This window comes from Clarias gariepinus, chromosome 16, assembly GCF_024256425.1.
Source record: "Clarias gariepinus isolate MV-2021 ecotype Netherlands chromosome 16, CGAR_prim_01v2, whole genome shotgun sequence".
Lineage (NCBI taxonomy): Eukaryota > Metazoa > Chordata > Actinopteri > Siluriformes > Clariidae > Clarias > Clarias gariepinus.
This window is the reverse complement of record NC_071115.1, coordinates 28,974,232-29,001,803: the sequence shown is the minus strand read 5'-3', so window position 1 is coordinate 29,001,803 and position 27,572 is coordinate 28,974,232. Positions and strand designations below refer to the sequence as shown.

The following is a 27,572-nucleotide window of genomic DNA, read 5'->3' as shown; positions in this document are numbered from 1 at the left end:
CAGATGACCGTTAGAAGAGTTCTCTGATTTCAGTCTTGTTACTTTGTGCTCCTGAGAATCCTGGTCTGTAGTTGCCCCGCCCCCTGTAGTCGCTTCTTGTTGTAGTTTGGCTTAGATCGAGTTCAGATGGAAAAAAAAAAACACACCTTCCTGTTCTGCTGTTTTCTACATCATGATTGATATCGAGGACCTGTTATTATTTTTTTTCTTTTCTTTTCTCTTCTTCTTCCTGTTAATGATCTTCAGAGCCATGGTACAACACTTATGACATTAAGCCTGATTATCACTCTGCACGTGTATGCGTCGCCACCTCCATACCTTGAGTAGACAAACCTTAACTAAACGATTCTGTTGGGACCTGGGAATAAGATAGACGTCGCACCGTCACTTCCTTCGCTCCGCTCTGAAGGGTCGAGATGAAAACCGCGATAGATTTTTAAATCTGTTCGTGCTGTCATTTTCCTCTTCTACATCTCTGACGCTATCCAGGTTATACTGAACTAGGAGACATTATTTTAAACGTTTGGAATGTAGATTTATACTATACCATTAAAGGCCAAGTGTATGTTGGCCTTTTTTTTGTTTTTGCTTTATTTTTGTTTTTGTTTTGTTTTTCTTCGTTTTTTAATTATTCACTTTTGATACTGTGAAAATCTTTCGTTCAGAAAGATTAAAACATGAGTTTTGAAAAAAAAAAAAGAACAAGTGTCGTGTTTGATTTCCATAAAAAATTCATAAGGAATAACAGTCAGCTTCAGAATTATTGGCCCTCTTAATGAGAACAGGCAAAAATGATTGTATAATATTTTCCTTATCTGGAGTTTTTCGGGTTAGAAAGCCACCGTTATAGAAAACTTATATATATATATATATATATATATATATATATATATATATATATATATATACTATATATATATATATATATATATATAATATCCATATATTATATATGGATATAAAGTATATCCACTTGTCACACAGTATGCATCTGTTTATTTCTTAGTGTGTTTTTTCCCCTCTTAGTTATCTGTATGTAGCATGCTTAGTAAAAAGAGATGACTATATACAGTACATGGAAATGCAACAAGAACATGACCAGAAAATTCTGATGACTGTAAGACACTTAAATGGGTTTCTTCAAACATTATTAGCTGAGCCTCAGTAAGGTAATAGTTTTTAGCCATGTTTTCATGCAACATTAATACTAGGGGTGCTAATAATTTAGAACCCATTGTAAGCAAAGCAAAATGTAAGTGCAGTTCAGGTTATAATTCATGCATTAATTTTCAACACCGCTTATCCTGTCGCAGGTGGCCTAGCACAATTGAATTTGGGCATGAGACGGGGTAACCCGGGACAGGGTGCCAATCCATCACACACACACACACAGACAGACACAGACAGACACAGACACACAAACATCACACACAGACAGGCACACAGACAGACAGACACACACCAGGCTTTGTTTCATGAAGCGTCATACAAGGGCTGATTGTACTGCCATCTAGTGGACAGATTTTGTGTAACCACTAGATCTTACACATGGCAAGCAGCACAGTTAATATGGACATGCAGCTGCAAGTAGGCTACTATAATGTTGCATTTATCGTTGACAGTCGTGTTAGGTGTGTGTGTCTTGTTTGAAAATTTATTAAGTTATTTCTTCATTATAAACACGTACATAAATATAACTAACGAGCCACTGTTTGGAATATTTAAACAGAATATATAAATCCACCAGTCAGTGTTAAGGATTCAGTACACAATAAAGGAAATGAATAATAGAGGAAAAGAAAATAGAGCTGAAAAAAAAACTAGAAACCGTAATGAGATAAATTGAGACAAAAACAAGTTACGTGTGCATTTTTAATTTTTGTATATTATGTAAGAAGTAAATGTAAAGTTCATTGTGACATGCAAAAATATATATATATATATATATATATCCTGGCGGCACGGTGGTGTAGTGGTTAGCACTGTTGCCTTGCACATCCAGAGTCCGGGTTCGATTCCCGACCAGGCTTGATTCCCATCTTAGGGTGCATAGGGGATGCATGTTCTCGGGGAGAACATGCATACTTCGGGTTTCCTCTGGGTACTCCGGTTTTCTCCCACAGTCCAAAGACATGTAGGTTAGGTTAATTGGTATTCTCAAATTGCCCGTAGTGTGTGTGAGTACTCCGGTTTTCTCCCACAGTCCAAAGACATGTAGGTTAGGTTAATTGGTGTTTTCAAATTGCCCGTAGTGTGTGTGTCTGTGTGCCCTGCCATGGATTGGCACCCTGACCAGGGTGTACCCCGCCTCATGACCTGTCTCCTGGGATAGGCTCCAGGTTCCTGCGACCCTGAATACAGGATTAAGCGGTAATGATAAGTGAGTGAGTGAGAACAAAAATGCTAGGTGCTATTTGGACACTCCTTCTTCTGCTGGATACACGCTTCAAAGCTTCCGTGTGTAACGTATGTATCTCTGCCACAGCAAGATAAAACATCCCAACTTTAGATCACAATCAGAATGCTGCAAGTGCACCATAGGTCATGTGACAAGAACCAACCAATCAGCTTCACCCTTTTTGTCTTTCTGGATAAGCAGTTTTTTCTTTGTGCTTTAAGGACGGGAATCACTCAAGCAAATAGTTTTTATTCCTGGTTGCATCAGGAGGACATTTGGCCTAAAACCTGTGTCTAGTTGTGTGCAGATCGGATGACCTACCGTGGAGATCCTTTAATGGAAACAGCCGAAAGAATGTTTAAATCCATTTTAATCAGTGCGGTCCAGGACGACAGTTAAGCAACTGGGCCGCACTGCTCATGGTTACTTAGCAACAGCAGATGCCATGACACCTGATGATATTTAAATGATGTGATATTTGTGATATTCACAGCTCAGCGCGAAGAAACTTTTATCAACTGGACGTCATTAAATTTTAATTCAGGACCCTCTTATAGTGTGTCAAATAATTTAAATTTGTGTACTTAAAAATGTATGTTTTTTTTCTGCTGTCTCTTAAATTTAAGTTTTGTTAATTAGTTTCAATTTTCTTCAAAAGAATTTATGTTCTAAGAATTTTGTTCATTTGTGATTTAAATTCTCTTTGGTAATTTAGTGTATAAGCTGCCCTTGGTTTAAGGGAAGCATGTGTAAGAAAATAATAATAATTCATTTAAAAATAATTCAATTCAATTCAATTCAATTCAATTTTATTTGTATAGCGCTTTTAGCAATTTTCATTGCCGCAAAGCAGCTTTACATAGTCAAAAGAATTATTTAAGTTTGTCTGAAATGTGAATTTGTATGAATCAAAATGGTCAGTTTGTCCCTGGTGAGCAAGCCGAGGGCAACAGTGGAAAGGAAAAACTCCCTGAGATGGTAATAGGAAGAAACCTTGAGAGGAACCAGACTCAACAGGGAACCCATCCTCATTTGGGTGAAACAGAAAGCAGTAAATGATCTGCATTTATACAGTGTGTAGGGTGGGAGGCAGTTCAGCTATAATAGCTGATGTTAATTGATGTTAATATGGAGTCCAGGTAGTTATTGAAGACCCAGGTAGACTTGTAAGAAGTTCCAGTCATGAACTATCGAACTGTCAAGTCCCCAGAGAAACAGTTGCCAACACCAGTCAAGGCCAGAACCATTTTCTAGGTGGACGAGATCTTCAGCCAGAAGCGGGGCACCAGGATGGGTCAGACAGGTCCGGAGGGCAGAGGGAGTCTGGATCACTGGCAGCTCAGGAACGACATGTGTAGCTCGACAGAGAGAGAGAGAAAGAGTGAAAGGGGGGGACAGGAGGAGAAAGGAAAAAGAAAGAGGGGGGGAAAGAGAAGAAGAGGAGAGATGGCAGTTAGGTATGGTCACAGTCACACAATGTATAATGTGAATGTATATTAACTGTAGAGTGCAAGCAGAGACTCCGGCAGGACTAACTATGACAGCATAACTAAAAGGGAGAGCCAGAAGGAAACACAAACATGAGGGCTTCCTGACATGTAAAGCAAACAATCACCTCACCGTCAGCAAACCTGAGTGATCAATGAGAGTGAGGAAGACAGCATCCAAACATACCAGTTCACCATAATACTCTACGTCCATGAGTCCCCCAGATCTGCTCCTTTACCTATGGCAAATCTATTTATAAAAATGCTCGGCTAAATAAATAGGTTTTTAGCCTGGACTTAAACACTGAGACTGTGTCTGAGTCCCGAACACTATTTGGAAGACTATTCCATAACTTTGGGGCTTTATAAGAAAAAGCTCTGCCCCCAGCTGTATTTTTCATAATACGCGGTACTGACAAGCAGCCTGCATCCTTTGATCGAAGTAGGCGTGGCGGATCGTAAGACACTAGCATTTCGCTCAGGTACTGCGGCGCGAGACCATTTAATGCTTTATATGTCAAGAGTAGTATTTTAAAATCAATGCGAAATTTCACAGGGAGCCAATGGAGTAAAGATAAGATAGGGGTGATGTGCTCATATCTTCTGGTTCTGGTGAGGACTCTCGCTGCTGCATTCTGGACTAGCTGAAGCTTATTTATGCATCTAGCTGAACAACCAGACAGTAAGGCATTACAATAGTCCAACCTAGAGGTGATAAAAGCATGAACTAGTTTTTCTGCGTCGTTTGGCGACAATAAATTTCTTATTCTGGCAATATTTCTGAGGTGAAAGAATGCTATCCTGGTAATATTATCTACATGTGCTTCAAATGAAAGGCTGGAATCAATAATCACACCAAGGTCTTTCACTGTTGCATTTGATGGAACAGAAAGGCCATCTAAAGTTACGGTGTGATCTAAAATTTTACTCCTAGCTGTATGCGGTCCTATGACTAGAACTTCTGTCTTATCCGGATTTAGCAGAAGGAAGTTAATTAGCATCCAATTTCTTATGTCCTGCACACATTGCTCAATTTTAGTAAGCTGTTTTTTCTCATCAGGTTTTGCTGAGACATATAACTGTGTATCGTCAGCATAACAATGAAAACTAATACCATGCTTACGGATTATGTTGCCCAGAGGAAGCATGTAAAGGGAAAAAAGCAGTGAACCTAAAACTGAACCCTGCGGAACGCCAAACTCCACTAGAGAACATGCAGAATAATCACCATTTAAGTCTACATACTGATAATGATGGGTCAGATAGGATCTGAGCCAGGAGAGGGCTGTACCCTTAATTCCCACTACATTTTCTAATCTGTGAAGAAGAATAGCGTGATCAACAGTGTCAAAAGCTGCACTGAGGTCAAGTAATACAAGCATAGTTACACAACCCTGATCAGAGGCCAATAGAATGTCATTTACTACTTTAACGAGCGCTGTCTCTGTACTGTGATGAGGCCTAAATCCTGACTGATACAGTTCATGTATGCCATTTCTATGTATATATGAGCATAGCTGCTCCGCTACTATTTTTTCCAGGATCTTAGAGATAAAGGGGAGGTTTGATATTGGTCTGTAACTGGACAGCTGACAGGGGTCGAGGTCAGGTTTCTTAATTATTGGTTTGATAACTGCTAATTTAAAAGATTTTGGAACATATCCAATGCTGAGTGAAGAATTAATTATTCTCAACAGGGGTTCTATTATTGCTGGTACTATCTGTTTAAGAAAATGTGTCGGTACAGGATCTAATATACAGGTTGATGAATTTGAAGAAGAGATGAGTGAAATTAGTTCATTCTCTTCAAGGGGAGTAAAGTATTCTAGGTTCTGGTCTGACATGGCTAGATTAACATCTGCATCAATTACATTGTTCGGTTTCAAAACCTCAATTTTATGCCTAATATTTACAATTTTATTATTAAAAAAGTTCATGAAGTCCTCACTATTGCATGATGTTGTTGTGGAGATTTCTGCAGTGGTCTTATTTCTGGTTAATTTGGCTACAGCATTAAATAAGAATCTAGGATTATTTTTGTTATTTTCTATAAGAGTGGAGAGATATGTTGATCTAGCTACACTAAGAGCTTTTCTATAGTTCAGGATGCTCTCCTTCCATGCTATTTGAAATACTAGTAATTTAGTTTGACGCCATTTACGTTCTAATTTCCGAGCGGTCTGTTTTAAAGTGCGCGTGTGATCGTTATACCAGGGAGCAAGTTTTTTATCTCTAATAATTTTTCTCTTGACTGGAGCTACATTATCTAGGGTATAGCGAAATGTCGACTCTAAATATTCAGTCGCCTGATCGAGTTCTGTGGGGTCAGACGGTGATCTAATCGTAGTTGGGAACTCTGGGAGATTACTGATAAAACTCTGTTTGGTAGTTGATGTGAATGTACGTTTTATACGGTAGCGCGGCGCTGTGTGTACATTATTATTGTGACACACTTGAATTGAGACAAGATAGTGATCTGAGATAACTTCAGATAGTGGTATTGTGAATAAATTTTTTATACTTAATCCAAATAATATTATTAAATCTAAAGTGTGACCTGCTTTATGAGTGGGTCCTACTACACACTGATTTACTCCTACCGAGTCCAGTATAGACATAAATGCAGTTCTCAGAGGGTCTTCTGGGTTTTCAAAATGAATATTAAAATCTCCAGCAATTAACAATAATATATTTTCCTTGGAGTGTTCTTAGGAACATGGAGTGGCATGCATTGGCAATTAAAAGTTTTTGATGTGCATGTTTTGTTGGTGATGATTCACAGGGATAAATGCGTTGGCCACCTCCTGGGGACTTTAAATTGTCTTACATTGAATGGTCTTAAACGGTAACTTTTCGATTCAAACGTTTTATGTATTTTTAATTTATATAAAAAAATAATAATAATAATAATTATGGCATAATTATAATTAGTGTAATTCAAATAATAATATTTTATTTATTTGTTTGTTTATAAACACGGGGTCTCCGTAAAAAAAAAAAAAAGTAAGAAAATAATTGGTCCTACTTCGGCTCCCGTAGGAACGTAGCGCGTGCGTACTTTTCGTTTTTCATACCTGTATTGTGCCAAACCCAGCATCATGAGCGCGATTGGTGGTTGGTTGCCCTCCTTACGACCCAGTTTCCTTTACCAACCAATCAGCGCGACGCTTGTATGACGTCCTAGCCAATCAACACGCTGGATAAGTAGTATGCAAAAAACGGGTACGAAAGTAAAACAACACTAAACAGTATCTAGAAAACTAGCTGAACACATATTTTGGATTGTAAATTAACACGAAATATTTTCTTACACAGATAAATAGAGTATTAAAATCCATGCGCGATGGATTCCGAAGCGAAAATGAGGAAGGTAAGTGTGATTTATTTTGTGGTGATTATTGACATTATCTCAGAAATCGTTATATTAGCAAAGTGTATGTGTGCTCGTGCTAAACGGTTCCTTAGTGATTAGCAGGCTTATAGCTGTTTTATACGGATAATGATAATAATAAAGCACTATTTAATGTACGGAGCGTAAAATGATTATTTAAAAATAAAGTATATGTTTTAATGATGTGTTCCAGTTGACTATCGTTTCAGAGTATTTACAATAAGCTATATTTAACTTCAATGAATAAGGTTTAACATAGAGCTAAATCAGTTTATCTCGCTAACGTTACATATATTGTATGCTTGTCTTATTTAATGGTTTGTAAATGAACCAGTTTAATATACTGGTTAGAGCTGTTTATATGATTCATTCAAGTAATTCGACTCAGGTTTCAATTCGAATCTTTTTAAGCGCTTCCCGAAGTCACGTGACTGCTTCTCTATTATAACTCGCTAACGTTATTAGGGCTCGCGCTCTAAAGAAAGCACGATGACGACATGACTATGACGTCGACGCCATCGCTCTGATAATGCCGTTTTATGAGTGCTGATGTCGTAAATCCGCGAGGGCCCTCTTGTTCTTCTAAGGATTATTTTTTTGAGGGCCCAAGCAAAATGACAGCAAAATTATGTCGTTATAATGTGTAAAGGGCCCTATTGTTTTTTTCCCCACCATCCATGGCATTCTGGGGGTCCTAAAATACTCAAAAACTGGCAGAGAGGTTAGAATCTGCTGCCACTAGGATGCCTGCGAGTCTGGGGCCTGAGCGTGGCTCCTTCACAGGAGCTTTTGCTGCATAGCTCATACAAACTTGCACATATACATGTCAAACTCGGTACACTTCAGATCTAGATTTCCACTGCATGTCATGAGGAGGTCAGATATCTTGGGTCATTTGCAAAACGCACATTTATGACATCAGAACGCATACTACACCCTTTACACAAATGTCCACCGGCCCAAGCACGGCACCCGGCCCACATTGTGTGACATCAGCAATGCTGTGCTTTGGATTTCACAAGGCACAAAGGGTGTATGTAGTGCACAGCTGGCGATGGCAGTGCTTGGGCCAATCATCGTTGCTCGCAACTATAATGGATATTAATTTTTTTTGTCTCAATTATTGCAATTATTAATCATTTAATCTACTGGCTAGAACTGTGCTCACAGATCATTTTAATCTTTTTACTTCGTAGTCACGTGACTGCGATATTCACCCAGACACCTCTCAGGTTTACCTTATGAATTCATAAACAATTTTATAAGTTTAAACTAAACAAGATGTGATTTGACATGGAGTAATTATGTTTAAATTGTAAAAATTATTGCAATAATATAATTTTTTGTTTTTTAAAAATACTAATAGTATTCAGTTCAAGCAGAGAATTAGAGTATATTTGTATAGTCTATCTACATCTCTGTTTCTATGAAGTGTATTTACTGTACATGCTTACACACTGCTTTTTATCTATTAATAATAGATAATTACAATTAAGTTATAATTAGGGATTTAAAAACAGTATTATTAATTGTCCTTGTCCTAATTTTAACACCACCTAAATTCAAGAGAAATTCTCAACTACTGTGTGCCTTAAAAATAAATAAATAAGAGACCCTAATATTACATTTTTCAGCGAAACTACACAGAGGACAAGTCTGCATCAGAGGGTTCAGACGATGATGACTACGTCCCATATGTTCCTGTTAAGGTTAGAAAACAACAGATGGTACGTCCTGAATGTAACTTTTTTCCACCTTTTTATTCATGATGTCTTTAGATTTTTAGTGCATGAACGATAGACATGCTGGATTTTTTCTTTGAGTGTGAATCCGTGTTGTATTCAGTTTTGGTGCTGAATGTGTGTCGCATGTGCGTTTGGACTCTCAGTTGCAGAAGATGATGCGTTTCCGAGGCAAGGGTTTGACCGAGGAGGACCAGAAGGACAGTGGAGGAGAACAGAAGGATGAGGACGAGGGTCTCGGGCCACGCTCCAACGTCAGCCTGCTCGACCAGCACCAGCACCTGAAGGAGAAGGCAGAAGGTAGCGAAGACACTTGGTCTGTTTAGGGGCGGCTGGTTTTCAAAATGTGATGTCTTCTTAAATCCTTTTCTTTGGGAGAAAAATGGGTTCTTTCCTGTTTATGCGTGAGATTTAATTTAATTTAATTTTTTATGGTGGGATTTGATTATGAACGTGTTCTGTTTTTTTGCAGCCCGGAAAGAGTCGGCAAAGGAGAAGCAGCTGAAGGAGGAGGAGAAGATTCTGGAGAGTGTGGCTGAGGGGCGAGGTGAGTCCTGTCACTTAAGCTTGATATAAATGTTATAAAACATTATTATTAAATATTTGAAGAAGATTGAATGCACATGCAAGAAAACAGTGTAAATCTTAAAAAAAAATCGCATCTGTACGTCACACCTTACATATTTCGGTGTTTAGGGAGCAAAGCTGTCTGTGCTTCCTCTCCTGTCACTTACAGCATTAGGCAGGGAAGTCTTGATTAGTGAGTGGGAAAAATTGAGTTGTCACTTAAACATTTCCATGTGTCTTCATCTCTTTCAGCTTTAATGTCCGTCAAGGAGATGGCCAAAGGTATCACCTATGAAGACCCTATTAAGACCAGGTGAGTCCTCATCATGTTGCACCAAACACCACACCAAATCCGTTCATTTCACAATAAGAGCTCTTATATATATATATTATATATATATATATATATATAATATTATATATTAACATATACTTATTTAATCAACAGGATTTAATAAAAACAGTTTAAGGATATTACAAATAAGTATTATGTCAGAGTGTATGTTTGGATACATAACTTAACAAAGCTAACCTTTATCAGTAACTTTATCTATATGATTATAACTTGTATTGAGTAAATATTGTGGTTTTTTTTTCTTTTTATGCATTGTTCAGCTGGAAGCCTCCTCGCTACATCTTAAGCATGCCTGTAGTGAGGCACGATCGGGTGAGGAAGAAGTACCACATCTTGGTGGAGGGCGATGGCATCCCGCCACCTATTAAGAGCTTCAGAGAGATGAAGTTTCCTCAAGGTAACTAAACTATTCATGGAAAATCACTGCAGTGTATTTATTTGTTGCTCTGGACGTAAGACACAAAAAGACACAACTGTAAAATGAAATAAAGAATCCATTTATTGTGGATTTGTAGAATATAATAATATAAAATGTGTCGTCATGTTACAACTAGCTTTTATTGCACTTCTGGCAAGATTAAAATTACAATAAAGACTTCTGTAGTAATAGCAAGAATATAATTTAGAAAATGAACAAATGCAGCTTATAATGCACAAAAACCCCATAAAATAGACAATGTAACAAAGACAAATGTATGACTAAATTTGTGACAAATAAAAGAAATATTTTTGTTAATTACATTACAAATTGCGAAATTATAGTAATTTAATGAAGTACCACAGTAATGTAAAGCAAATCATAGGCTGGTAAATCACTAATGTGTAAAAAAAAAAAGTTATTAATGTGTCTTTTAATGCTTAATTAATGATAGATAAATAAATATATTTTTATAAACAATTGACACAAAATACTTTAATATATCCTAATTACAACAAAAGTTAAAGCCACCAGCCCCTTGGAGAGCTGTACAATATTACCTAAAGTCTTAGGTAATGAAATATTAAAGTCTTAATTGATTGATATTTCTTTAAACTGAAATTCTACGAATGACGATATTTTGCAGCTATCCTGAAAGGCCTTAAGAAGAAAGGAATCGTCCATCCAACGCCCATCCAGATCCAGGGAATCCCGACTATGTAAGATCCCGACGCTAAAAACCTAGAGACTCATAGTTGCTTGTGTGATCTGGTTGTTTCCTATTAACGGTGTATTCCTGTTTGTGTGAAGTCTTTCTGGCAGAGATATGATTGGCATTGCGTTCACGGGTTCAGGAAAGACTCTAGTGTTCACTCTGCCCATCATCATGTTCTGTCTGGAGCAGGAAAAACGCCTGCCCTTCTGCAAAAGAGAGGGACCCTACGGACTGATCATCTGTCCTTCTGTACGCGTGCGCGCACACACACACACACACACACATTTTATACATCCAACTTCGTGAGATGTAAGAATAAAGGCTATACTGAGGTAAATTTTTGTACATGATTTTTGCTGTTGTATTTCTTCTCCTGCAGAGGGAGCTGGCGAGGCAGACTCACGGCATCATAGAGTATTACTGCAAGCTCCTGGAGGACGAGAGTGCGCCTCAGCTGCGCACTGCCCTCTGCATCGGCGGCATGTCTGTGAAAGAGCAGATGGAGGTGGTCAAGCAGTAAGTGTGTGCCCTGAGAAATGATTTAATCTACAGAGTATTACAAAACACCTTCACCACAGTTATACAGAAGATATATCAAATAAATCGTAGCAGAATTAACACGTGCATCCTTTTCGCAGCGGGGTGCACATGATGGTGGCCACACCTGGCCGTCTGATGGACCTGCTCAATAAGAAGATGGTGAGTCTAGATATCTGTCGATACCTGGCTTTGGATGAGGCTGACAGGATGATCGATATGGGCTTTGAGGAGGACATCAGGACCATCTTCTCTTATTTTAAGGTGAGAGTTGTCTGTTCAATCATGTTTTCTTGACTTTAAAGGTGCGATAAGTGTGTTGTTTTTTTTCCTTAAAAAAAAGATCAAGATGTCTTTTGGAATTTTTGTCTGTCTGTTTGTTCATGGCTTGCAACTAATGAAAACCCAAATTTCAGTATCTCAGAATATTTTTTAAAAGTTTAATATTGGAGACTTATGGTGTCACACTATCATCAGGTAGTTAACTCAAAACATCTGTAAAGGTTTCCTGAGACTTTAAATTGTCTCTCAGTCTGGTTCAGTGGGCCACAAAAGGTCATTGTTAAAGAAGCTGGCTGTTTACAGAGTGCTGTATCCAAGCACATTAATGGAAAGAAAAAATGTTGGGCACAAGCAACATAGATAACCACAGCCTTAAATGGATTGTAAAACGGAGCCTATTCAAGAATTTGGGGGAGATCCAACAGAAGCTGGAGTTAGTGCACGACTCACCACACACAGACGTATCCAGGACTTATAGCCCACGACTGTCGCATTCATTGTGTCAAGCCAGTCTTGAACCAGAGACAACGTCAGAGGTGTCCTACCTGGGACAAAAATGATTGGACTGTTTCTCAGTTGGCCGAAGTCCTCTTTTCAGATGAAAGTAAATTTTCCATTTCATTTGGAAATCAAGGTCCCAGAGTCTGGAGGAAGAAAGGAGAGAAACAGAGTCCACGCTGCTTGAAGTCCAGCGTAAAGTTCACAGTCAGTGGTGGTTTGGGGAACCCTTTCATCTGCTGGTGTTGGTCCACTGTGTTTTTTCAGGCTAGCCATCTACTAGGAAGTTTTAGAGCTCTTCATGCTTCCCTCTGCTGATTTCATTTTCCAGCAGGACTTGGCACCTGCCCACACTGCCAAAAGTATTAATACCTGGTTTAAGTACTATGGTATCCCTGTGCTTGATGGACTAGCAAACTCGCCCGATCTAAACTCTGTAGAGAATCTGTGGGGTACCGTGATAAGGAAGATGCGAGACACCAGACTCAACAACGCAGAAGAGCTGAAGGCCACTATCCGAGCAACCTGGGCTTTCATAACACCTCAGCAGTGCTGCAGACCGATCGCCTTCATGCCACGGCGCATTGCTGTTAATTCATGCAAAGGGAGCCTCGACCATGTTCAAACTTTTCAGTAGTCCAACATTTCTGTTAAAAATTTTTTTTTTTTTTTTTTATTTATTTTTTTTTGTATTAAAAAAAGGAATATTCTAATTTTCTGAGATACTGAATTTTGTATTTTCGTTAACTGTATGTTGGCCATAATCAATAAAATGAAAGGAAATACACACTTAAAATATAGCAGTCTGTGTGTAATGAATCTGTATGATATAAGTTTTACTTTTTGAATTGGATTATGTAAATAAATCAACTTTTGATGATATTCTAATTTATTGAGATGCACCTGTGTGTGTGTGTGTTTTATATAGAGACTTGTGTGTGTGTGTGTGTGTGTGTGTGTATATATATATATATCACTAAATATATTCTACTGTTTAGTGATATCTGTTTGGCAGGACAACTGCATTAAATCATATCACTGAGCAATTTATTTTCTTTCACCTTGCTTTATTTTACAGTTGGGTTGTAAAAAAAAAAAAAAAGCAGACAGTAATCATGAGGCTAGTGTAAAAAAAAAACAATAACAAAAAACCACACAGTCACATCCTTCTTTTCTCTACAACTATGCCCTCTTTGTAGCTGCATAGTGCAAACTTTATCAGGTTGTGTCTAGGACATTATTTCAATTCCCCCAAATTAACCGAATTCTAAAAAAAAAAAAAAAAAAAAAAAAGCATGGTGCAATTATACTCTTGCATTTCTCGCTTAGAATAGTATGCAAGATTTGTGTCGTAGCATTTGCAAATAAAAAGTGAGGATTTGGGGGAAAGTCGTTTTTGCAGTCATGCGTTTTTGATTTATAATTATTTAAATAAATTTGTCAGCCTGAAGGTTCACTGAATCTCAAGTTGGCTAATGGAGTGGGTGTGTGACAGACTTTTGTGAACAATATATATATATTTTCATATTTGCATTAGGTTTGCTTTATGCTTCATCTAAACTTGATGCTTTGCTCACTAATCAGCATAATATTTACACATTGCTTATGCACGTGTAATCCAGTTACAGAATCAGGGGTAGACGAAGCTCACCCATCCCTATGGGAACCAAAAACTAGCCCTTCTGGTCCAATCCCACAGAAAGGTCAATGCATGACACACATGCATAGAACACATTAAGGGAAGTACACATCATTTCTAGAGAAGAAGCTTCTCAGGAATCATAGCTTCTCTAGAAACATGTCATATTAAGCATTCACTTTATTACAGTATGGAATAAAGTTATATGTATGAAAGTATAAAGTAAGTGTGTTTGTTTTATTCAGTCATTGATTTATTAATTCTTTATACTTTTAGGGTCAGAGACAGACGCTGCTATTCAGCGCCACTATGCCAAAGAAGATCCAGAACTTTGCCAAAAGCGCCCTGGTGAAACCAATCACCATCAACGTGGGCCGAGCCGGAGCCGCTAGCTTAGACGTCATTCAGGTGAATGCTTAGTTTTGCGTCATAAATCATGTATAACAACAGAGAGAGAGAGAGAGAATAACAGTAGGACACATCTTGAAAAGTTGCACGAGTTAATGATTTCACTGACTGTACTTGGAGTGGAAACTTAATTCTTGCGATGTCATGACAGGATGGAGAAGCAGTCAGACAGAGGGTTCATAAACATTGATAAAGTGGGTTGTCATTGCTGCAGCAGTGTTTCAACACGGTTTCATATGTTGCATTATTTTTCCACAGGAAGTAGAATATGTCAAAGAGGAAGCTAAAATGGTGTACCTCCTGGAGTGCTTACAGAAGACCCCACCTCCTGTATGTACCGCATACTTTCTCACACATTTAATCAAAACGTTCTCTTACCGTGCCTATTTATAATTTTTTTTTAGTTTGAGCTCATTTTTCAATACTGTGCAGAATGAGTTTGTACACCCATCGTCCACCGTATTACGCTGTGAAGCAAAAATATGTTGTAGATAGAGGTCAAGAGGTTGAGTTAATGTTCACACCTTTTTTCAGTCTAAATCTATCCAGTTTGTTTGGGTGAGTCTGTGCTCATGATAGCCTCAGATTCCTGTCTCTAACTAATAGATGTGAAACCGGTGTGGTCTGATGGGTTTTTTTTTTGTTTTTTTTTTTGCTCACCACAGTTGTTAAAGAGAGAATATATATACTTCCTGTCAGCTCAGAACGCCCTGGTCATGCTTTTCTGATGTTAAGATGTTACAGACTTCAGACCCTCTCCTCAGGTCGTTTTGTGTGAAAATACCATGAGATCCACAGTTTCTGAAATCATCAAACCCCAGACGTCTAATCGTAGCATACTAACATTGTAACATTCCTTATTTTGTACAATCTGCTCTCTCACAGGTGTTAATATTTGCTGAGAAGAAAGCAGACGTGGACGCCATTCACGAGTACCTGCTTCTCAAGGGCGTGGAGGCCGTGGCGATCCACGGTGGCAAAGGTAACACGCCATATAACATACCAGACTGAGATCCTGGATATTATTGGATTGATTTAAGAGTTGGCATACTGCAAGCATTTAGTTTCCCCTGTTAACTGGCCCCATTGTATCACTCACGTTTACCCTTGTAGTGTAAAAGGTTTTTCGCTCTGCAGTTGTAAGGAGGGCGGAGCTAAATTCTGGGCAAAAAATATGTAAAAGCACAGCCTGAATATATATATATATTTAAAAATCATTAAAAACAAGTACATGGCAAGAATGTAAATCTGTTATCTTTCAAATGGACTTTCAATCCAAAAAATCATGACTGTAGGCGTAGAAACCCTGAAATCACAGCTTTAATGGTTGAAGAGGTTCCTGACTGTAGTGTAATCTTCCTGTTCTTCAGACCAAGAGGAAAGAACGAAAGCCATCGAGGCCTTCAAGGAAGGGAAGAAAGATGTTTTGGTGGCTACGGATGTAGCTTCCAAGGGTTTGGATTTCCCTGCCATTCAACATGTAATTAACTACGACATGCCTGAAGAGATCGAGAACTACGGTAAGAACATGAGAAAGGGAGGAAGAAATGAAAAGGGGAAAAAAACCGCCACCATGGTTGCATCGTCTGCAACAGACTGCTTTGTGGCTGCATTATATCTAAAGATTATTTTATGGTAAAATAAATGACTGACAACGTTTATACCGCAGTCTGTCTTGCAAAATTATACCTTGCATATTTAAATGCTTATTGATTTTCTGTAAATTGTTCTCTGACAGTCCACAGAATCGGTAGAACGGGTCGATCGGGCCAAACAGGAATAGCCACAACGTTCATCAACAAGGGATGTGGTAAGTCTAAAACTTTATATATTACTATCTTATTTTAAATCATACACCAATACAACAAAAATAAACCTGCTGGTCGAACAAGCATCATGATTTGATGTGAGGAAGCCTTGCACAGTATCTGTACTAAATAAACTAAAACATGTGAGAAGTATTAAAAGTAAACCTTTAGGATGTAAGTGGGTACCATGTGTGAATTCTGATCCTTTGCCCTCACCATCGCAGAGGAATCAGTACTGATGGATCTCAAGGCCTTGCTGGTTGAAGCCAAGCAGAAAGTTCCACCGGTTCTGCAGGTGCTGCAGACCGGGGACGAAGCCATGCTGGATATCGGAGGTGAGCATTTCTTATCATTTCATTTCTGCATTTTGATTTTATATTGGATCGGTCCTATAAAAACCACCTACACACAAGTTTACTGAATGAGCCCTGGCTGGTTTAGCTTCTCAAATACTGCTAATAACTAAGTATGCTGTATGAAACCAACCATTGTTTTCTCCTCTGTTTCTCCCCAGGAGAGAGAGGCTGTGCGTTCTGCGGTGGTCTTGGTCATCGTATCACCGAGTGTCCCAAGCTGGAGGCCATGCAGACCAAGCAGGTCACCAACATCAGCCGCAGGGACTGTCTGGCCAACAGCTCTATGGACTTTTAAGACTCTGGATTTCCTCACGCTGTGGAAGAAGAGTGACGTCACCTTACTGCATGTGGGCAAACTGGGGTTTTGTGGCAAGGTGTATTTGTACAATGTGTTACATATACAATATGTAATTTTATATATATATATGTAACAATTTATATCATGTGTTACATATATAATTGTTATAATGTATATTTTTTTCTTTTTATTGTATCTGTATTTTGATTTAACTGTTGTTATTGTTAGTCTCCCGTTGTCGTTGACGGGTCGCCACAGCAGACCAAGTGATCCGCACAACAACTTGGCACAGGTCTTACGCCGGATGCCACCCTCCCATTTTATCCGGGGCTTGGGACTGCCACTGCATCCGGGTGGGAATCAAACCCAGGCCTTCCGCATGTTATGTGAGAAACCTACCAGTGAGCCACCAATGCCCTCCGTATTTTTGATTTAACTACACACCGTAAATTACAGTTTTATTTTAAAAACTGTTTGTGTTTTACTTTTTATTTATGTTTTTTTTTTCGGTATTCATTGAGGAAAGTATTGAGCGCAAGAATATTTTTGATATTGTAGAATACTACTGATGCAAAATGTCATTAAAGCAGTCATATGCAAAATCGACTTTTCAGTACTATATAGACTTTCACATGGGTCTCCAATGTGCATGTACAAACAAATAACCAGAAGAAATAAACACTCCCTTGCCCCTCCCCCTCTTTATAAAAAATCTATTTGGTATTTTTGTATTAGTTGGGACTTAAACAAGCCAGTTCAATTTCCCCCCTAATGTGACCTCATTTAAGAAGACACACTCCATTGGCTTGTTGCTCAGCACTGCTGTCCTCTGGTGAAGCAGGGCTCAGGGAAAGCTCATTTACATAGAAGCTGAAACAGCACATTTCCGAAAGGCGTGAAATAGATCAAATACAATGAAAATATTATGAAATGTGTGGGTTATTTTAGCAGGAGCATGAACAGACACACTTTGTGGAAACGCTGAGACCAAGGTTAACTTGTTGAAGAAATAGTCAAATATGTAATCGTTCAAAAGTTAAAATCAAAAGTTTTGTGTAAAAACATAAAATTTATCTGATCGTGGCGGGTCTTAATCTTATATATCCTTAGATGGACAACAGCATGTAACTTTTTCATTGTGCAGTTATTTATTTAACGAAAAGCAGGTGCCCCATGGGCAGTGGTGTAGTGGTTAGCACTGTCGCCTTGCACCTCCAGGGTCCGGGTTCGATTCCCGGTCAGGCTCGATTCCTGTCTCTGTGTGCATGGAGTTTGCATGTTCTCCCCGTGCTTGGTGGGTTTCCTCCCACAGTCCAAAGATATGCAGGTTAGGCTAATTGGCATTCCCAAATTGGCTAACTTTTGGGCATGACTGTGTATACTAATTACCTGTATATGTAGTACTGTAGTTAATTTCACAAGATAAATGTAATGTTTTTGTTTCATTGAGTTATCAAAAATATCACCAAGTATATACAGCATATTTTTTCCCCAATATAAACAGATAATGTAATAACACTGACATACTAAAAAAACCCACCTCTTCCATTGTCTCACTTTACTTATGCTTTAGCCTAAGCTCATTATCTCTGTTCTTCTTGAAGTATTGACACTGACACAGGGTCCTTGCTTTCTGTCAAGGTAAAAAGAGAGTGTAGTTTCAGGATCGAAATGGGATCGGAGATGGTGACGTTAGCGATGTATAACAATAAAACATGGAGTACAAAGAGTCATAGTTGAACCTGCTGATTCTGGCATCGTCATAATTTGAGGAAAAAACATGTCCAGGATTTCAACTTAGAATGTCAGGAACTTTAGCATTAGGCATTGTAAGGTTTATACTTGTATATTTTCAACATACAAACATATTAGCAGGTTAAAATTTATAAAAATGTACTTTTTTTTGTTGAGAATATTAGTATACACTGTTCATCACTGTTATGCTGGCTTTCCATTGCTGGTTTAAATTTGTATGCACAATTAATTTGATGAAAAGTGTGGGATTGAAACAGAGAGAGAGTTCAAGATATAAAAAAAATTAACAAAGCATATTTGTCTAGTCCTGTTTACCCCATGGTGCAATATCTTTACTATGCAAAGACTACAGAACACTTAATACTCTTGTATAAGAACTCTGTTTAGTGTGAAATAACACTATTAAAATAGAATTGTACTTCTGACATATGTGTGAAAAAAATAATCTTCAAGACACATCTGACATGAGGCAGATTTATGCCTGTTTTTCCATTCTAATTTTACACTTTACATTGAACTGTTAAACATTATACTGTGTTGCCATTTAATTAGGTATACAATTAAAAAAAAATATATATATATATATATATATATATATATATATTAATGAAATTAATTTTTAATAAATAGAGCTCATTAAATGGTTGTTGAATTGGAAAACACTAGTCGCTACTTAATGTAAAATCTAGATCTATGATGCTAATTGATCTAGTCACACATCATCATCCTGTTTTACACTTAACACCACTTTAAAGGATCTAAGCATGAGCATTACCATAGCCTTACTAACTGAACTGCTATTGATCACCTAGTCTGTGTCACCTTTAAAATGCAATGCAGCATCACAGCAAGGTATTTAAAGATGTGTGGTTCTTTAACCAGACTTCTGTTGCCATTTAAAAAAAGGAGGCTAAAGTGTCAGTACTTTGGAACGGGCCTACAGAATTTACACTTTGAAGTTTTTCTACATCATGGCCGAGTCAAGAGTGGGTTAAAAAAAAAAAAAAAAACAAGTCATAACAGGAACTACGCTGTTTTACAGACATGCAGGATTTTGTAACTCCAGAAGTGTTTAACTCCAAGGCACATTTTTAAACCTTACATCTATTTGTGTAATCTATAGGGGATTACAACTGATGAGCAAAATGATTAGTAGATTTATATATACAGATCTAGGTGAAGGTATCTGACATTTAGTGGCATGTCCACTGCTACAAAGTGACCTATAACTGTATGATGCTAAACATAACTTTGACACTCTTTCTGTCATTCTAAAGTATATCTGTCTATGATTGACATGCTGCTTACGAACGCTCCTGGTGGCTCATGGCGCAACGTGCATGAGGAAATTCAAATGAATCTTCTGTCTGCTGGTTGCTGATAGACTCTTTAGTTCCCCTCAGGTTTAACGTAAGAAGACACGCTAAAGGATTTGCTCTGAAGCTACACAATGGATGTATTAGAGAAAGAAGGCTCTATGTTTTTACAAGGAGTCAAATTTGGAAAGGTGAGTCTTTAATTAAACACTTTTTTACTCTGTTTGATGTACGACTAGTTAATCTGATGGGTAGTGATTATTAATGTGAAAGCGTACCTTCTGTTTTAATCATGTCCTTATCTTTACTGATTAAATCCAAAAATAATTAGATAATAATAATAATAATTTAATGATGAAAGGGAGTTTTTTTCCCATTCCTTTTGTTCATCATAACATCAGTTTATATTTTAAATCATGTTATTTCTGCATTAAAGTTTGGATACATTCATCATCTCCTCTCATTTCCATGATACTCGATCATACTTGACACTTCTACTAAAAAAGTACTTTTTATCTTCATCTAAGTTGACTTAATTTATTTACCTGGATGACACATTGATCCTTGATCAATTGATCAATCTATCAATCTATCTATCTATCTATCTATCAATCAATCAATCAAAATTCTTTTTAACAAATGTTAATTCAGTTATTAGAAAGTCTGTACACCATTATCACAGACACGATCAACCAGACATGGTTAATCCCACTTTGCTCATTTTGACCTTAAAATCTCAACCTCAACATGTTACAACGAAATCCAGCGAAGAAACATCCACTGGACATCTCAAATGACTTGCTTTTGACGCCATATTTATAGATACGGCACACTCTTGGTACAGACACCTCCTGTGGTTGGCACAGACAGATGTGCTTGTTTTTTTTTTTTCCCCATCCAAAATCAGCACCATTAAAACGCTGCTAAATGATTCATAACGAATTGTGGGAACTTGTGAGCGTCGAGATAATATTAACACGCTGCATTATTGACGCACACAGCTGTTTAGGCACTGAGATGTCTCGGTATGCACAATGGTGTTTAAAGGTTATGAATCATGCATGTGAGACCGAGGCAGCTCAGAGTCTCAGTTTCTCACGTCTGGCACTTAACTGGTCTCGGTGCAAAAATATGGAAGCAAGAAGTTTTGATTGTGCTCAGAGTTTAATTACGTCAGAAAGAACTTAGGTTTTTTCGTTCTAGAAATCAACGGTGACACGTATGATGACCAGCGATGACACGTACTGTGAAAAGTACCTAATGATAAATTAAGACAGAGTACAATCTCTGGCCACTTCATGTGTCTTGCCGGTAATGTTACTCGTAGGCTGTTGAATATTTCTGGTTTACTGCTATAAAGATGGAGGAACTTTCTTGACCAAACAGGACATCAGCAATTTTTCTCCATTTGCAAGAAACAGCATTTAATTATGAGGTATTCAAGGCAAGGTGGAATAATGCCGATTAAGGTTGTAAAACATCCACAAACTCAGCTTATCTCCTGTGATCACTTCATTCTAGCAGCTGTAAACAGCCCTTCCTTCTCCTTTGAATATGTACAGTCAAGTAAGTAAGTAAGTACATATGCTGAAACTGGAGACTCCTTCTGACCAATCAGAAGGGAGAATTCTGAAGTGTCATACTTTATGATTTATAATCCAAAAACAAAACAAACCAAAAAAAATCACGATTAAGGACAAAAAGCATAACGTCGCCACCTTTCCATGTCTCTGTCCTGTGTGTCCCTGCGTGATGAACAGAAGATCTGGAGGAAGATCTGGGTGATGGTGTTTAAACCCAGCCAGGTGGGAATCGGTCGCATCGAGATGTACGACATACGGGAAGGTGCGGGCGTCTCCGCGAGGCTCGCCATCCTGAAGAAGGCCGAGAAGCGCGTGATCCGGCTTTCGGAGTGCCTCAGCGTGACGCCGGCTCTGAGTGAAAGCTGCCCGGCAGGATGCACCGCTTTTTACCTCAACACAGCTCAGCGCATCTACACGCTGGCAGCGCCGACGCATGAGGAGTGGGTGTCTGCCCTGTGCTCTCTGGCATTTCAGGTAAACTCACATGCAGTAAAGACAAAACAAGCCTGTTTCAACTATGTTACAATGTTACGTGTTAATTTGGGCCACGGATTTGGTGCATTAATGCAGTGGTAAGAAAATAGATGTGATGCTGGAGCTGATGTCATTCTAACCCAGACTATAGATTCATGCAGCCAATCGGGCATAATGCTTACGCAGTCTTCACTTGCACTGTTTTGCAGACAAATCTGTTAGCAGTAATTAAGTAAGTGTAATACATTTGAAAGTGTAAAGAATTCAAATTCTTTAGTCGTATTATTAACTGTCTAAAAAAGTCATTTCCACCTACAATGTCTTTTGGAGAAGTAGATTAAAAATACACCCTGACCAAGCAGAGTACAATCTATCTGATTTTAGGTGTGCCTGTGTGCGCAATTGCTACCAACCAATCTTATTATGCAGCGGATGAGACGTTACGATATAATGCATGCACGACCGTTAAATGCTCACTTTTAAGCTGTTGATAGCTTTTAGCTCACCTGCTGTATGAACTGTATGAACAGACCCCGCCTACTTTCAGAAGATGCTACTCGATTGACACTTCAGATAACCAATCAGAGCTATAATTACTATACGCTCGAGAGGAAAACGACTTGAAATCGTCGTCTTGAATTACTTGTTTTAGTTTGATCGTTTTTTCCCCCAAAGAGCTCAGTTTTGTCCTGGAACAAGCACTGACGCTGACTCTTGCTCCTCTCACTGCTAACTGAGATATACGAAATGCCAAAAATGTCTCAGAGTAGCAGCTCTGTTCTGTTGTCACGGCTATGTTTATAAGGAGAAAGCAAGTGTGCTATAAATTAATCCTACCCATCACTCTTTTATACCTACTGTTACCTCGCACGCACATACCAACATTATGTCATGTCTTGTGGCTTTAGCGCCCTGCCTGTTCATTTATGCTACTACTCTGAGCGACTCATAGGTGTATATTTAGTAGCGAAAGTTTTTTTTTTTCGTTTGTGTGTATTATTGCACGTTTCATTTTATTTGCCTTGGTAGTTGAACAATGACGGATAACGTTCAATCAGCTTGTCAAAAATTGCTACCGGGGTTAAAGCCACATGGATTTTAGTCGGATAACGCTAAAAACATGTCACAAAATGCTACCAGTATGCCAGGAAATTACCTCAGATAACACCGCACTATATTTTCGTAGTGCTACAACCATTTAAAACTATGGTTACAATATATTGAGAAAATAGCACAAACTGATGTAAATATAAATTTCTGCTACTGGTAGGAAATTCTGACGGGGTAGGAAAAAATGAGGGAACACTGGCTATCTGTTGCACTGCTTTGAAACGCTGCCTAAGTCACATGATCACAATAGGCGCATATTATTGGCTAGTGACCCAAAATTACAAATGGATGAACTTCTAGTTGTAACTTAGAGTACAGTATTAAAGTAAAAAAGTAATTTCATGTCAAAATTTATTTACAAAAGTCAACACGCAAGATATGGTGGTTACATCTATCTAGTAAAGACAGCGTCTCTGACAATCGTTTCATCTCGAATTCAGAGCTGATCATTTTAATACACTAATGCACTCATTCTATTACATTATTTTTTAATTTTCACAATCACATCAAGGTTTTTTGTGAGATTTTTCATTTAACTGGTGCGTTATGTCTTCCATCACAAGAAACTTTTGCATTTTGTATGTTCTGAAGAGAGGAAAGAGGTGTGGTTGGTGAGAAAATGACTGAGGAAAAAAAAAAACCTTAACAACTGAAACTTTCATAGATATTTCTATAACGTTAAATTATAACAACAAACGGAATAGAATGTGTCGTCATTCAATAAATGTTATCCCGGGCCGCACCAGCCGTCATTCATTTGACATCTTCCTGTAACATCACACCTTGCATTCGGTTTTCTTTTCCCACTACACTATTCGGTGCAACTAATCGTCAAGACTAGAGGATTATTTTAAACACAGCCCGCGGCATTAATGGAATTTAACAACTTCTCCAAAAATAAGTATGTACGCTGAAAAGTTTATTTCGTACAATCTGATAATAAAGCAGCAGATGATTTTATAGCTCATTCGAGCACATTGAACTCTGCTGGGAATATTCATCTGTGCTGGGGTTTAAGTTCTTGTGTGATAACTGAACTTGCAGAATGAGGAAGTTACTGATAAACCTCGCCTTGTCTTCGCATCTCACTCTGTTGCTTGCACAACATCTTTTCTGGCTGCTATACAAAGATGAGGTGTGAAAAAGAAGAATTGTGTGAATAGACCGTTTTGTAACACCTATGTATATTGTCTTAGGGGAACGATGCAGGTGGCGAGGTCAGGAGAACGCAGGGTGATGGTTTTGGTGATGATGCGCCCATGACGGAAAACGACATCTACTCCTCCTTGGGTCCAGGTGAAATGGAACTTCTTGTTTATTTGCTGCTTCATCATTCTCTGCCTTTGCACAAGACTAGTTTTTAAGCGTGTATGTGTATTCTGCTCTCACCCATTTCTGAGGAGGCTGTAGACAAGTTTGAGGTGGACCTCAAATATTGATTGTGATCAGTGTCTTGCAAGAGGATGTGTCCTAACAGGAAATGCGCTATTATCAAATCTATACTTTGATACAATTAGTGAAGTAGAATTGGTGACATCTAGATGTTGTTTGATACACTAATATTATATACAACATATACAGTATCTTACAAAAGTGAGTATCCCCTTACAAAAGTCAGTGCTTCCCTACCCCAACTACAGTATTATATGTTATTATATGTTTTTAAATGAAAATTGGATATACTTTAGAGTAGTCAATGTGCAGCTTGTATAGCAGTACAGATTTACTGTCCTCTAACAATAACCCAACACGCAGATGTGTGTGTATAAGTGAACATGTCAAAACTGTGTCCGAAGTGTCAACATTGTGTGTGAGCACCATCGTTATCTAGCTTAATCTTTGGGGGCCTGAAATTCACGATAGTTGCAGATGTTCTTGCTGGGATCCTCTTCCACTCCTCTATAATGATATGATGGAGCTGCTGGTGGCTGTTCGCCCACTGTCGCTTAACGACGCCCCACAGGTGCTCAATAGGGTTTAGGTCTACTGACAAACATGACACACATGAACATGTGACTTTGCATGTACTCACTTTGGTTGCCGGCTATTTTGACAATAATGGCTGTACATGTTGAGTTATTTTTAGGGGACAGTAAAACCTATACTGTTACACAAGCTGCACAATGACTACTCTAAAACATATCCATTGTTTGTATAGTATTGTCCTTTAAGAAGATCTACTTCTCAAAAGTTTTCTAAAATTTGAGGGGTGTATATATACTATACACAAGCTTATGCAATGTAACAACATTTCCGTCCATTAATTTGTCTCGAATTTTGTATTGATGATGGAAGACTTGAACCACTTCGCAAAGCCTTTTTTTATCACATCCCAAAGTTTTTCAATAATTTCAATATAATCCGATGATGACATTTGGTGTAATATTGATATTTTAGATGGTGGAGCAATTTAACATAACCACTTCACCTACCTGAATATTTTGAGTAAGTTGGGAATATTTTGAAAAAGCTAGAAAAACATGCAGTAAACCAGACTTTTGACCGAAGCAGTGGGCCAGGACCTCTTAGAGTTCCCCTTACAATTCTATCCCAAGCCGATCTTTCCATGTGAGAATGCTTTACTCTATTGAAAAGAGTTTGCAAAGTTACATCCTCTCATTCTGCGTCCAGGTCAGTTCCAGGTGAAGGTGGCAACCTCAGAGGCCTCCATCCGCTGCTGCTTGTTCGGAGCATACCTGCTGTCTCCTGAGAAAGAAAACCTATGCTTGCTGGACATGAAGACAGGCCAAGCCGTGTTCTTCTGGCCGTATCGCTTTCTCCGCAGATTTGGGCTGGTCAAGGTACGTATACTGAAACATACTCAAATGTAACAACTATTTTTTTTTGTTTTCTATGACTGATGCTTTCATAGTAAACCACCAAAGCCTTATCTCACCTACTACCAATCACAAAAGGAATTTGGCCCGTACTTGGGTGACAGACAATGAAGAGCTGGCGCCACCTATAAAACAAACTTATCATGGTCAAGGGCTATACCCAAAGACTGTTAACAAGACTCCATGGCCTACACAAACTTTTACTCACAACTCTGATCGACACACAAGCCTAAGATAAAATAAATATCATTTTGTTTAAATCTCATCGCTTTGTTTTTATAAAGTCTGGTTACACTTAAATGTATTCAGAAATATTTTCAGTAAATTTTAAACCTAATTACCAAGCTAAAAATTTAAAACTTCTACCTCTACTCTTACAGCCCACACTTTGAAAAACATTGGCCTACTGCATATGGAATCATTTTGAACATTTCCTTTAACAAGTTCCATAAATTAAGAATGCAGCCAAGGACTTAATCCTTGCTTACTGTTCACCCCTTAACCCCTGTCCTTCAATTCAACAAAGGCCTTACTCTTTATTGTCAAACCTTTTACAGGAAGGGATAACAATCGAGGCAGGTCGCCGCTGCCAAACAGGAGAGGGCGTCTTCATTTTCCTCTCCAAGAAGGGGCCACAGATCTATCAGGCAATCGAGGAGGCCATCATGCATCAAAGTGTGCAAGACCTGCTGTCCCAAGCTACCGCTCTGCCACAAGAGAACACGGTCCAACTGCCAGTGCACACAGCCAGTCCAGCATCTCCAAAAAATTCCTCGGCCATCTCCCGAAGAAACCTCGCTCTTCCTGCTCTTCCTGGTCCAAAACCCTCTGCCAGAAGCCCTCAACCTGGATGTGATCAAGCAGTGTATGCCAAGGTGAAGCCTCAGCCCAAACCAAGAAATATACCAGCACCTCCACCACTGCCTATACCCAAACTCATAACTGAGACAGAGGCAAATCCAAATGTTATGGACATTACTGACAAAGAACATGATTACGAATCATGTGAATGGAACAAGAAAGCCCAGTCAAGACAAGACAGTTCCGACAGTCAGTTGTACAGCACAGTCAGACCTATTCTACATGTCAGAAGAAAATCTGACGCAGATGCCGTCCAAACAAAAAGCAGCCAGCAGTCTCCAGAAATCTCGGTCAACTTTAAACAAATTCTGTCAGATGTTCTCTTCAAGGACAAGACCAGGATCTCACCAACTCCTACACCCAAACCATATGAAGACGACTCAGATTTGCTAAATGAGCCAGATTACTATGAGATCCGGAAATGAACGCACCACTTTTAAAAGAAGGATTGAACACAACAGCTGATTTCTCAGCTGTTGTGAAGCTCTGTACCAAGAATACTATCAATTCATTTCTTTGGAACTACTGTAAGAGTATGATGGAACTTGAAATAGTGTAGATTGATGATTGATAAAACACTATTGTGACTGAATTATCCTGATAAAGTCTCTGGCTAACAGACAGCCTGGGACAGGATTATACCATCATCAGAAGGTGTTTATTACCTGATAAATTGCCTTTTTTTGCGGTACTAAAGTATTGGCACCCCATGTCTGCTCACATTTCTTGCTTCCACT

General features: G+C 38.5%; 2 protein-coding genes across 3 annotated transcripts; both read left to right on the top strand.

Annotated features, from left to right (window-relative positions):
- The first annotated feature begins 7,116 nt into the window (after window positions 1-7,116).
- Window positions 7,117-17,779, top strand: LOC128545106 (probable ATP-dependent RNA helicase DDX41). Its single transcript, XM_053515470.1, has 17 exons — window positions 7,117-7,255; window positions 8,911-9,003; window positions 9,165-9,318; window positions 9,491-9,565; window positions 9,838-9,898; window positions 10,201-10,337; window positions 11,005-11,077; window positions 11,169-11,322; window positions 11,453-11,589; window positions 11,712-11,874; window positions 14,306-14,437; window positions 14,696-14,767; window positions 15,323-15,419; window positions 15,808-15,957; window positions 16,176-16,247; window positions 16,470-16,580; window positions 16,760-17,779. Exons 1-17 carry the CDS (start codon window positions 7,229-7,231, stop codon window positions 16,894-16,896), a joined length of 1,845 nt encoding a protein of 614 aa, XP_053371445.1. The 5' UTR covers window positions 7,117-7,228; the 3' UTR covers window positions 16,897-17,779.
- A 2,279-nt stretch (window positions 17,780-20,058) lies between these two features.
- dok3 (docking protein 3) lies at window positions 20,059-27,270 on the top strand. Of its 2 annotated transcripts, none has more exons than XM_053514950.1 (5): window positions 20,059-20,161; window positions 21,731-22,027; window positions 24,334-24,433; window positions 25,769-25,938; window positions 26,532-27,270. In XM_053514950.1, the coding sequence occupies exons 1-5, from the start codon at window positions 20,105-20,107 to the stop codon at window positions 27,258-27,260; spliced, it is 1,353 nt and encodes a 450-aa protein (XP_053370925.1). In that variant the 5' UTR covers window positions 20,059-20,104; the 3' UTR covers window positions 27,261-27,270. The 2 variants fall into 2 exon arrangements, with proteins under 2 accessions (XP_053370925.1, XP_053370926.1); XM_053514951.1 differs by having other exon boundaries at window positions 20,076-20,161; window positions 21,734-22,027.
- The last annotated feature ends 302 nt before the right edge of the window (window positions 27,271-27,572 follow it).

What these genes read in the sequence shown, in the direction of transcription:
- LOC128545106 (XM_053515470.1), top strand. Translation starts at nt 7,229, where the DNA reads ATGGATTCCGAAGCGAAAATGAGGAAG. An exon ending in CTAGCTTAGACGTCATTCAG is followed by an intron (nt 14,438 to 14,695) that starts GTGAATGCTTAG and finishes ATTTTTCCACAG; the next exon opens with GAAGTAGAATATGTCAAAGA. An exon ending in TGAAGAGATCGAGAACTACG is followed by an intron (nt 15,958 to 16,175) that starts GTAAGAACATGA and finishes GTTCTCTGACAG; the next exon opens with TCCACAGAATCGGTAGAACG.
- dok3 (XM_053514950.1), top strand. Translation starts at nt 20,105, where the DNA reads ATGGATGTATTAGAGAAAGAAGGCTCTATGTTTTTACAAGGAGTCAAA. An exon ending in TGTGCTCTCTGGCATTTCAG is followed by an intron (nt 22,028 to 24,333) that starts GTAAACTCACAT and finishes ATATTGTCTTAG; the next exon opens with GGGAACGATGCAGGTGGCGA. An exon ending in CTACTCCTCCTTGGGTCCAG is followed by an intron (nt 24,434 to 25,768) that starts GTGAAATGGAAC and finishes TTCTGCGTCCAG; the next exon opens with GTCAGTTCCAGGTGAAGGTG.